Raw genomic sequence first — 12,691 nt, forward strand, 5'->3', positions numbered from 1 at the left:
TATGCATACCAAACATACAAAAAATTATTAAACTTAATTTCAGCCTTATTTCTGAATTTCTTAGTTGTCTAGGTTCCAGTACAGTATACTGAGGAAAATATCTGTAAACATTATTTCAATTCTAAAAAAAAAAAAGCTATCTTCTAAAAAGGTTCATTCCCAAAATGATTTTAGCTGGCCATTTTTTGTTTTTGTTAAAATGGGATTAAATAAGCTTTAAGATCCTTTCTGTTCTAAACTAACATTTAAAAAATTTACATGTTAAAATTTAGGATAAATACTAAAATTCTGGAAGACTCCACATTAAGTGCACTAAAAGTTTTATAGAGCATAACCTATATTTATTTAGAATACTACGTAGAATATCTGCTGATTAGCAACAAATACTTGTTTTCTTCCCAATTATTTAATGGTAAGACTTGTGCTATGTGCTTTGTCAACCAAATACTTATATTCATAACAAATGTATCATATAGTTCATTTAACTTGTCTAAGTAAAATCGTAAGATGCACTTATATAGTCTCTGGGGCCATATTTCAATTACTCTTCTGAGATAATATAATGTCATATAATTAGTTTGTAAACTTGCCAAGAAATCTTACACATTTACTAATAAAAAGGTTATCACTAACTTAAGTTACAGTTAAAGAAGTTATTATGCTCCTAGGACACTCATCTGTCCACGATAATCTGTTGAAATATATTTAATCTTGAGTATTTGACAAAAATCTTTTCAACTAGCTTTCTTATGAAAACTATCAACTGCCTTAAACATTCTGATAAAATTGTTACTCATGGATATTCTCTATAAATTATACTGGTTAACAACATAATCTTTGAATTCAGTCCAAAGATGAATCTCAAAAATTCATACAGATAAAACTACCTAATGATAACAGGACAAAAGCAAATCCAAACCTCAAATTAGGACAAATCATAAATGTATATTATTGGCAGAGACAATACTAGTAACTTTCAAAATATGCCATTCTATGTATATAGTTATACTTTGTGAGTTTATCAATAGACTTGGACATAAAACTACTTCTTAGAATGCTATTTGATTAGATTAATCCAACTGCCTGAACAAACAGAAAGCTTCCCATTGTATTCCAGGTACATCTGGGTTAAAACTGAAAAACTCTCAGTAATAACCTTTAATACAATCGATCTGAAATTTTTTTAAAAATTGAAAATCTATGTCAGTTACTCAGAATGAAGAAATATTTAGTAATGTTCACATATTCACATGCACAGTCTTTTCAAGAAGAAGAATGTAGTATGTTGCATAAGTGCACACACAAATTATAGCTAGAAGCATGACAAAATGTTTCCAGACTGGGTCATTACATTGATTTGTAGTTAAGAATTTTCTACAGCTTTTTCTAGCTAAAAAGTTACAAATGAAACTTGATGAACTATACCAATTACTTAATATTTTAAGTATTAATCCAGTTTATACTTTAACCATATCACTAAACCATGGGGTTCCTTAGAATAAAAAATGTACCCACCTCACAAAATAATGTAAGCTTGTCATCTGGTAAAAGACCATTAGCTTCATCAAGCAAAAAGTCCCTTCTAATGAATTTTTTAAAACCCCAGTCCTTCCCTTGAACAAATCGATATGCTCTTTGGCTTTCTGGTGGAAAACAAAATAGAATTTAAATAAAACAAACATCCACAGACTTTTAAAAAATAGTAACAGTTAAATGTATGAAAATAGGACTTGCCAATACATCCATCATAAAAATTATAGATATTTGTGTTTATAAATCAAACATCATAAGAGTTTAAGTCAGGTAGAAACAGATCACTCTATATGGCTACTCAATTTTGGCCATCGTCAATGAGCACAATTTCAGACTTCTGGATCTCAAATAGAGAAGTTAGATTAAATCGCACGAAGAAGGAAGAGATCTTTTTAACAATCTAGGCCCTAAAAGACAATGAAATAGGACCAAAATATGTTGGTATAGTCATACTACTCATCATCTAATAATAGAATCTGGTAAGCAACACACATCTTATTTCTTGCTTCTCCCTTTAAAAGTGGATGTTCTAGGCTGGGCGCGGTGGCTCACAACTGTAATCCCAGCACTTTGGGAAGCCGAGGTGGGTGAATCATGAGGTCAGGAGTTTGAGACTAGCCTGGCCAACATGGTGAAAACCCGCTTCTACTAAAAAAATACAAAAATTAGCTGGGCGTGGTGGTGGGTGCCTGTAATCCCAGCTACTTGGGATGCTGAGGCAGGAGAATCGTTTGAACTCAGGAGGCGGAGGTTGCAGTTAGCTGAGAGTATGTCATTGCACTCCAGCCTGGGCAATGGAGTAAGCCTCCACTTCAAAAATAAAAAGTTCTAAATATCAAGGCATGTTTAAGCTTTCCTGGCACATTCATCCAACTGATATGTTTTACTCAACTACAGAAAAATCCATGAACCTAAGAAAAAACTAAATAAAGCCCTTTATCATTTATCATTCTAAGTCTCTAGACGTAACCTCCTCTCCCCTAAAAGGAATTTTTCATAATAGTCCAAAAATGCTTTTCGTGTGATTTGTAATAGAGTTAATAAATATCTGAAGTACTTCAAATGCCTAAGGTACTCTGTAACAACTATATACTAGGAAGTAAACAAGATCCTCTGCAGAAAGAATTAATCATTTATTATACAAATAATAAAATGAAAGTGGAAAATTAGTAATAAATCTACCTGAAACACTCTGCTATCTTAAGGTGAGACAATGTGAAAATATATATTATTTTAGCAATACATTATTTAAAAATGCATATGAGGCCGGGCGTGGTGGCTCAAGCCTGTAATCCCAGCACTTTGGGAGGCCGAGGCGGGTGGATCACGAGGTCAAGAAATCGAGATCATCCTGGTCAATATGGTGAAACCCCGTCTCTACTAAAAATACAAAAAAGTAGCTGGGCATGGTGGCACATGCCTGTAATCCGAGCTACTCAGGAGGCTGAGGCAGGAGAATTGCCTGAACCCAGGAGGCGGAGGTTGCGGTGAGCCGAGATCGCGCCATTGCACTCCAGCCTGGGTAACAAGAGCAAAACTCCGTCTCAAAAAAAAAAAAAAAAAAAAAAATGCATACGAATGGGAATTTTTCATAATAACGTTACTTGATTTTATGATTCATTTCTAGAAAATATTTAAAATTTAACGTGGCAGTTCATAAGACATTCTCCTACCATATACAATGTACATCTCCTACATCACTCTTCTATTATGAAGCTCAAGGCTACTGCATTTCAGCTGACTATGTATGTGAATTTCGGACTGAAATTAATAGGGCCTGAAACTAAGAAAAACGGTTGTTTCAGTCAGTGTTCAGTCTACTGATAAAAAAATTCTAGTGACAAAATATCAGGGCACTCTATCTCTTTCTCATTGTTCTTCAGATTTTATTACCTGGCAAAAAAGGCAAGAGAGAAATGTTTCCTGAGTACCTATTATATATGCCAAGCATTGAAGAACCAGACAACTTGCCCTAACAGCTGCTATTTTTCTAAGTGACAAGTGGATGTCATTTTAGGACATGAAAAAGCTAAATTTTAATATTATTAACTACTTTTACATGTTTTATTAAGTTTAAGACTCAGTAAAATAATTATAGCTCTATGCTGGATTTAAATAATGGTCAAATTAAAAGTTTCAGGTTAAGCAGATTTTAGTGGAAAAGGTCCAAAACTTTTCTAGGTAAAGGTGCAAAAGAAGTCATAATATGTAGTTATACAAAAATGTCTTCAATCAGTTTGCAAATCACTTACCCATTGCTTTTGTTTCTTCCCTTTTAGCATTCAGAAGGGAAAATTTGAATTTTGCTCGAACTTCACTTTTGGGGCAGCTGACTAAAAGCAAATATAAGGACAAGTAGTCTTTACTTTCATCATCTAATCCCTTTGGGTTTACCCTCAGGCACCTAAAATAAAACAATAAGCTCACATGGAGGAATATAATACTTGAAAAGCATTGAGAGAGAGAGAGAGAGAGAGAGAGAAAGCGGGGGGGAAGGATAATACTGAAATCATTTATTAATGTCAAAAACAGCACCCCTGTCAACATCCTCACAGTTCTTTATAATTTTCCGCAATATTAGAAACATATTACCAATCTAATATGAAATTATATTAATACTTATTCAGGAACAATAACAACAAAATCATGATCAGCTGATGATTACATCAAAAACAAACAAACATCCAAAGCAAACAAAAATCTTACCATTTCATTTTGTCACTTGGGCCAGATGAAAATGTTGAACTTTTTAACACTTCACCCATTTCCTCTCGACAAAAACTGAAGTTATTAATGGTCCACATGTAGGAAAATTTTACTACTTTAACCTAAGAGATTCAGAAAACCACTTTTATAATGATGACATTATAAAATATTTTTAATTTGCTACATATTCAACATCCTATGATGTGTTAGTCTTCTAACACTTCTAATAACGATGAAAAAGCATTTTACAATAATATTCTCAAAATACTGTAAAATTTATTAAGTGACATAAAGTGAGGGATTTTTAAGAGCATGTACCTGTGTGTAACACCAGCTTTCTGCTATGGGACCAGTAGACATATCTCCAGGTAGAGGTGGGGTGGGTTCCCGAGACATTGCCACTTTATTGCAGTCTTTTAGGATTTATGTAGTGTCGCACACAGTTGAGTACCTTATCTACAAAGAAAAGTTTGATGTACTGATTATGAAGTTTAGATGAAAGAATTAAGAAGGAAGACAAATAAGACATAAAAACATCATGAAACAATTACTATACCAAACTAGGTTATAAAGGAACATGTGAAAATTTTAAACAAATTGAATGATTTTTAACAAATAAAAGCATAAGTCTTTGTAACATATAACGCTTGAAATCTAAACAAATATTTACAGATAAGATTATTTTATGAAGGCATGCTCTCTTAAAAAATCAAGAAATCACAAATTTTAAAATAACATAGTTTATGACTAAGAACATACATATACAATCACAAAATATTATGGAAACATAATGACATCAGTTAATATCTGGTTCATCTTCCTTCATCTTTCCTTTGACATATTCATGAAAACCAAAATGTCTGCAAAGTTATAACTATAAATGCTAATAACTCATCTGTCAGACTCCAGAAGTTTTCATCAAGTAAAACATAGAATGAGACATAACAGGTAATGCTCTGTAAGAAGAAATACAGACTTTCCACAAAAGTCTATGTCTATCTCAGACGAGCAGTTTTTCTGATGAGACTTCATCCCTAACAGAGTGCTTCTTACTGAGAAATACTATGTCACAGAATTTCCTCCCAGTTAGCTGTTCTTGTACTAAATCCAATGGGATGCATAAGTACCTCTTCATAATCTAACCAGGATATTAATGACCAGAAGCTGCTGCTTTGTAACTTACTAAAAGAAAGAACAATCAGAATAAGCTACACAAGTAGTGCACTCTGGAGGTGCAAGAGGGTTTCAAGATTACATGACGATATATGTACTGAAGTCTGGAGAACTCTATGCTACCACAGACGAAACAGACTTTAAGTCAAAAATTGTATGAGAGACAAAGGATATTATATATTGATAAAAGGGTCAATTCATCAAGAAGGTATGACAACTACAAACATGTATACACTAAATAATAGAGCCCCAAACTATAGCAAGTAAAAATTAACAGAATTGAAGAGAGAATAGACAATTCTACAACAGCTGGAGACAGCAATACCCAGCATTCAATAATGCATAGAATAGGTAGATCAAAAAAGAAATAGAAGACTTGAATAGCAGTATAAACCAACTAGACCTACTAGCCATTTCACCCATCAACTGTAGAACACAACATTCTTTTCAAGTACGTGTGGAACATTCTCCAAGACACACCACTTTTGTTTTCTACAGAGTTGGGAGTAGAAACAGGAATAAAAATAAAAGTTGAGTATTTATTTTAGGCAAATTCATAGTTAATTAAATAAATACACTGAAAGAGTAATGTTACTGACTTATCTGTTAGAAAAATCTCTAGCACTGTATGAGAGGGCTACATTCTGGTCAATACTTTTGCCAGTGACTATACAGAAATCTGATAAATCATTATGACCAATTTCAAAAACCATAAGTCAAGGAAAATATCTGAATTACATATAGCATGTAAAACTAATTTCACTAATATATATAAAATTTCTACAAATAAGAAAAAATTAAGCAAATAATTCACAGGAAAGAAACATATAATTAAAAAAATAAAAATGTAAATGAAATTAAAATACCACTTTTTCCCTATCAAACTAGGAACAATCCAAAAGATGAGTCAGAATGTAAAGAGAGGCACTGTGATGTATTTCTTGCGGGGATATAAATAGTTTAACAATCTCCCTTATTATTTCATGGTGACATTTCTGGCAAGAAGGAAATGATGCTGAAATATAAGCTACCAATTTCTGAAAGCATAAAATGCAGATGGTATTATTTGATGTCCATGAAAGCATTCATATGGTTTCTGGCAACTTGCAGTGATTTCAAAAACATTCACCAAAAAAAAAGGAAAAAAAATATGATGAGATGAAGAAGCATTTCACAGAAGAATTACTCCCCCCAAAAAGTTTACCCTCACTTATAATCAATGAAATACAGAAAGAATCCATAACATTTTCCACCTATTGCATTGTCAGAGATTATTTTAAACTGTCAAAGCCTACAGCCAGCCAAATTGCAGAGAAGCAGACATCACTATACTGGAGATAAGGCTTTGCTATAGATCAATCTTATAATTAATATCAAAAGAAATTCTGTTAGATTCATCCTATAAATACATCCTAGGGAAATGATTACAACTGTGAAAAAGGTAATTTTTGAGCACAGTATATTTTTGTAATATTTATACAGGGAAAACGTGCAACGATTAAGATTGTATTAAATTTTCTTAATGACAAGGAAAAGTGTTCAGGATATGTTGTATATGCCTAACAGGACATTGCTTTTATAAATATAAATAGTATACAGAGGTACTGTTGCATAGAGAAAAACAGACTGGCAGGTGGAGGCACTGAGTTGCACTTTGGCATTTCAGTGAAAATGTTAAATACATCTAAATATTAAAAGGCTATCTCTGGGTGACATGTTTTTTTCTTATTTTTATTTATTTTATAAATGCATTTTAATTAATATAGAAATACAAATTATTTTAACAAGTACTGGAAAACATGGTTATTTTCAAACTCATCTGGACCACAGAAAATATGTAATATCTTGTATGTATGTTACTATTTAAGAAATAGATACTAGGGTAGAATGTAAAAAGAGAGGGTAAATGAAAGAAAACGTTAACCTGAATCTTTAAGCTTTTATAAAAAGATACTATTATAATTTAATACTAACATAATACATAAATAAAAAAGTTTTAAAAACCCTGAAGGGTAAAGACAAAGTTCTTCAATATCTCTAGAAGAGTTATGATCTTTGAAGTATATACTTCTATATACTTCAAATATAATTCATATATACAAGCAAACTACAGCCAGGTGTGGTGGATCACTTGAGCCCAGGAGTTCAGATCAGCCTGGCAAACATGGTGAAACCCTGTCTCTACTAAAAATACAAAAATGAGCTGGGCATTGCGGTGGGTGCCTATAATCCCAGCTACGTGGGAGGCTGAGGCAAGAGAATTGTTTGAACCTGGGAGGTGGAGGTTGCAACGAACCAAGAAGATTGCACCACAGCACTCCAGCCTGGGCGACAGAGCGAGACTTCGTCTCAAAAAAAAAAAAAAAGTCACATAAACATTTATAAGAATTGCTTTTTTTTTTTCCTCTTCAGTTACTCCTTCAAAGGATGTAGTTACAAGATAAGGGTATGGAGAATCTGAGTGAACAGACTATTACATACGTGAGCACTTTAGAAGATATTATATATGTTGTTTATTCTTCAGTAACTCTGTTAGATGGGTGTTAATACCCCATCTTAACGATGAGAAAATAGTTTGAAAAGCTGACTTTAGACTTCAAGTAATTAGAGAGTGGTTGAACACAAATTTGCCTGGCTCCAAAGTCAATTCTCTTTCCATAGCTCATGATGTCCTTCCAGATTTCACAAAGCTGAAATAGGCCTTACCTATCTGGTCCAATTCTTATTTTACAGATGAGGACACCAAGATAAAGAAATTAACTAGCACAGAAAATGAGAACTGTCTAAATTTACACTGTTAGATGAATATTAGAACAAAGACAAAGATCTCCCAAAGTCCACTTTAGTGCTATTTCCAGGATTCTATTAATTTCCTCCTCTTCATAAAAAGAAAAATACAAATAAAAACAGTAGACTATCAACTAACTACTAACATTCAGGTCTTCCACTTCTTGTTCTTACAGAGAAAGCTTACAAGTTTGCAGACAGCGTGTACAACAAAAGTAAGATCCAGAGAATAACACAAGACAATCAATCTATATACATCAAGAAATAAGTAAAAGATTCTTCCTTATTCTATTTTATGAACTTGTCTTAAGCATTTCAAGTGCAATATTGCCTACTTATTAAAGGGAAAGCAAGATCTGTTATTGGAATAAACATATACAAGAACTTCAGCAAAATGCTTCAGTGTCACAATGTTATATATATGTCATACAGATACACAAAACTACCTGACTTTATATAAAAATTTCAAATATTCAGAAAACATAAAAAGAATCACACATCAAACAATCATGTACCCACCATCCTGTTGCATCCCTACCACCACCACATTTCCTCTCTTTACCACAAGTAACCTATAATCTGAATTGCTGATTACCATACCAATAAATTTCTTGACATTCTTTAAAAGTATCTACGAATCCCTAAACTATATAGGTAGAAATTCATAGATATGTGATAACATATATACATAATGATGTCACAAAACGGTAGAGAGCTCCAAAACTCCAGCCCTCTACGAAAGCAATTAATAGCTGGTGAAACAATCAGAATCAACTTGTATGAAACTCGGGAACTGCATAAAAAACTTAACAGGCAAGGGAATGTGCGATGAAGAAAGAAGTTACTGAATTTCAGTGAGAAAGGGCTGTGGCATTTTAACACACCTGCTTACTATGGCCCCCTCCCCGAGTTTGGTCTGCTCAAGTCATCAGTCCTCATTCCTGACATAGGATGCTGGTATAAAGTCAGCTGACCTTATTCCTCGTATAGGGTGCTGGTACCAAGGGAAGCAATATGGACCTTATTCTGAAAAATATTGCCATTATGTACTCTGACCAGTCTGGCAATTCTCTGAATTAGGGGCCAGTTTCACTTGCCTTGGAGCTTTCCCAAGGTAGGGGATAGCATCCTGGGATCTGGCATTTACCAAAAGCATTAAGAGGCAAATATATTAGTTACAGTCACCTAGAGCAAGGAGAGTTGGCACAAGCAACAGCCAGGCAAAAAAGCGTGGGAAGGAAGAAGCTGGGGAATAAAAGCTTTGAAAAGCTCCCACATACACCAGGAAATCTAGAAAGCCAAGGGTATGCCCAGGGGTAAACACATGCTTGAAAAGAGGTAAGAGGGTCCTAAGCTGGCTGACAGCGCTGAGCCAACAGGAAATGAAGACTAAGGCAGAGCTGTAAATGGACTGGCTAAACACTGAAGAAGTGATCCAATAAACAGGCAATCTGCAAAGACTGGAAGAGTATTTTTAAGGGTTCTTATGAAAATAAAAAATAGGTTGAAAGTAAAAGGATGTTCCTGCTGACAGGTGGTGGAAAAAAGAAAAAGAAAAAAAAAAAGAAAGTAAAAGGATGAAGAAAGATATTCCATGCAGAAGAGATCTGGGTAGATATGCTACCATAAGACAAAACAAACTTTAAGTGAAAAATTGCTATGAGAGACAAAGGATATTATATATTGACAAAAGGGTCAATTCATCAAGAAGGTATGACAGCTACAAATACATATACAGCAAATAATAGAGCCCCAAACTATAGCAAGCAAAAACTAACAGAATTGAAGACAGAATAAACAATTCTACAATACTAGCTGGAGACAGCTATACCCAACATTCAATAATGCATAGAAGAACCAGGAAGATCAAGAAAGAGACAGAAGACTTGTACAGCAGTATAAAACAACTAGACCTAATAGCCATTTCACCCATCAACAGTAGAACACACCTTCTTTTCAAGTGCATATGGAACGTTCTCAAGGATAGACCATATGCTATCTAGGCCACAAAACAAGTCTCAACGTATTTTAAATTACACAAAGTGCCTTCTCTGACTGAAGTGGAATGAAACTATAAATCAGAAACAGAAGAAAACATTTAAAATTCACAAATGTGGAACTACCAAAACTGACTCAAGAAGAAACAGAAAACGGGAACAGTTCTATAACCAGTAGAGACTGAACCACTAATGAAAAAAACTTTCATCATAACAACTTGAAGAGCTCCATGGACACAGTCCCCAGCAAACTTAGTGAAAAATATAAAAACGGTGCTGGAAGCACAGAACAAATGAAGAAACATTTATTCAAGAAAATTTAGTAGAGACTATAAGAAATGTGAGAGTCTGTGGTCTCTGAATCAGGACCTGCTCTGTTCCAACTCAAGGAGTCAGAAACTCCATTCTAGACTGGTGTAGCCACAAGCAGTGGGTTCCCTCTTCCAACAGGTCCAGTCAAAGTCTTCCTGGAGCGGGAAGGGGGTCAACATTTCTAATCCTGCCTCTAGCTACCTAATGCTGATATTCTGAGTGAATGTAGCCAAAAGGAAAGTCCCTGCTGGAAGGGTGGAGGCTCTACTTTGGGCATAATGCTGTTGGCAGTACCAATCACTTGGCTCATAAGCTGTGGGTTCTACACTGGGAGTTTGAAGATAAACTGAATTGAGGTTACTGCCTCCCTCCAGCTCAGCTCCTACAGTAGAGATATTACTGGGTAAGAAATGCACCATTTTCCCTTACTCCTTACTCCAGAGCAGGCGTCCCCAAACTACGGCCCGCGGGCTGCATGCGGCCCCCTGAGGCCATTTATCCGGCCCCCCATCGCACTTCAGGAAGGGGTACCTCTTTCATTGGTCGTCAATGAGAGAAGCACAATATGTGGTGGCCCTCCAACGGTCTGAGGGACAGTGAACTGGACCCCTGTGTAAAAAGTCTGGGGACGCCTGCTCCAGAGCCTGGGCTTGGAGATCTTTTTCCTGTGGAGAGAAGTGAACCATAAAGCAGAATGCTTTTAATCTCTTCCCAGAGAAACCAAGTTCATTTGTAAAGAAACACACAAGCATGACCTGAAAAATAGTAGAAGCTGTGAGAGGCAAATGAGAAGAGATTGGAGGAGTCAATAGATATAAAGGCTAAATTACAGGACAGTTGGTTTTCTACAGAAAACCAGGAAAGGAGACAGCCGGGAGGAGCCCACATGGGGTCAGAAGAAATTTCAAGCACTGACTTAGGGAACTATTTCTTCAAAGGAAACCAAGTTTGATTAGTCTGTAGAACAAATTTGATTAGGCTGTAGAACAACATATGCCCCAGGGCACTGCTGAAAACAAAAGCGCAATTAGCACTAGATTAATGGACTTTAACAGATGTATGTGTCAGCAGGCAAAAAGAGAGCCCTGCCCAAACACTGTCACCCATGGTAACTGTGGAAATACCCAAGGCGGCTTCCTCTAAGTTGCAACATTAGAGGCTCCACACTTGTGTGTGTGTGTGTGTGTGTGTGTGTGTGAGAGAGACAAGTTGAGGCAGGCTGTGGGTGGGCACTAAATAGACTCCACTAAAACAGTCCATAAACAAAATAAGCAAGAAGCAACAGTTTGCACTGGAAGGAAGAAACCAGCTCCAAGAATTTCTCAGTATACTACATACAATTTCCAGCTTTTAATAGAAAATTACAAGGCATAAAAAAACAGAAAGTATAATCCATATACCGGGGGGAAAAAGCAGATAACAGAAACAACACTTACATGTTGGATCTAACAGACAAAACCTTCAAAATAGCCATTAATACGTATGTTTAAAAACTAAAGGATTAAGGTAGAGGAAGGTATGATGACAATGTCAAAAAAAAAAAAAAAAAAAAAAAAAACAAAACGGTATCAAAAAAAGGTAAAATTTATTTTTAAAATAAAGAACCAAATCAAAATTCTGGAGCTGAACAATATAACTGAAATGAAAATTCACTAGAGGAGGTCAACAGTCGATATGAACTAATAGAAGAATTAGTGAACTTACAGACAAATCAATAGGGACTATATAATCCAGATAGAAAAATATAAAGAACAATGAACAGCTTCAGAGAATTGTAGGACATTATTTTAAGCACACTGACATATACATAACGGGAGTACCAGAAAAAGAGGAAACACAAAAGAAGTAGAAAAAAATAACTAAAGAAATAATGGCTGAAAACTTCCCAAGTTTATTGAAAAGCAATAACAAATACATTTAAGGAGTTCAATGAACTCCAAGTAGGTTAAATGCAAAGAAATCCACAAACACATGGATCACAGTAAAAATGTTGAAAAAGAAAAAAAAAAAAGCCACCAGAATGGCTATAATTTAAAAAAAAAAAAAAAAGAAAAGAAAAAGGAGGAAGGAATTACTAGCACTGACAAGGATTTAGAGAAACTGGAATCCCTGGACATTGCTGGTGGAGATGCATAATGGTTTAACTGCTGTAAAAACAGTTTAAAGGTTCCTCAAAAAATTAA

General features: G+C 34.8%; 1 protein-coding gene across 2 annotated transcripts in view; it reads right to left on the bottom strand.

Annotated features, from left to right (window-relative positions):
* SPOPL (speckle type BTB/POZ protein like) overlaps window positions 1-12,691 on the bottom strand; it is a 64,875-nt gene that overhangs the window by 17,572 nt on the left and 34,612 nt on the right. Inside the window, exons 2-5 of one of the 2 annotated variants that reach the window (XM_039470122.2) lie at window positions 4,558-4,695; window positions 4,240-4,361; window positions 3,786-3,937; window positions 1,516-1,643 (exon numbers count right to left, since the gene is read on the bottom strand). In XM_039470122.2, coding sequence (XP_039326056.1) covers window positions 1,516-1,643; window positions 3,786-3,937; window positions 4,240-4,361; window positions 4,558-4,635 — 480 coding nt within the window. In that variant the 5' untranslated portion in view covers window positions 4,636-4,695. Of the gene's footprint in view, window positions 1-1,515; window positions 1,644-3,785; window positions 3,938-4,239; window positions 4,362-4,557; window positions 4,696-12,691 lie in introns of those variants that run through there. The other variant, XM_039470125.2, reaches the window with a different exon arrangement.

This window comes from Saimiri boliviensis, chromosome 5 (genome assembly GCF_048565385.1).
Source record: "Saimiri boliviensis isolate mSaiBol1 chromosome 5, mSaiBol1.pri, whole genome shotgun sequence".
Lineage (NCBI taxonomy): Eukaryota > Metazoa > Chordata > Mammalia > Primates > Cebidae > Saimiri > Saimiri boliviensis.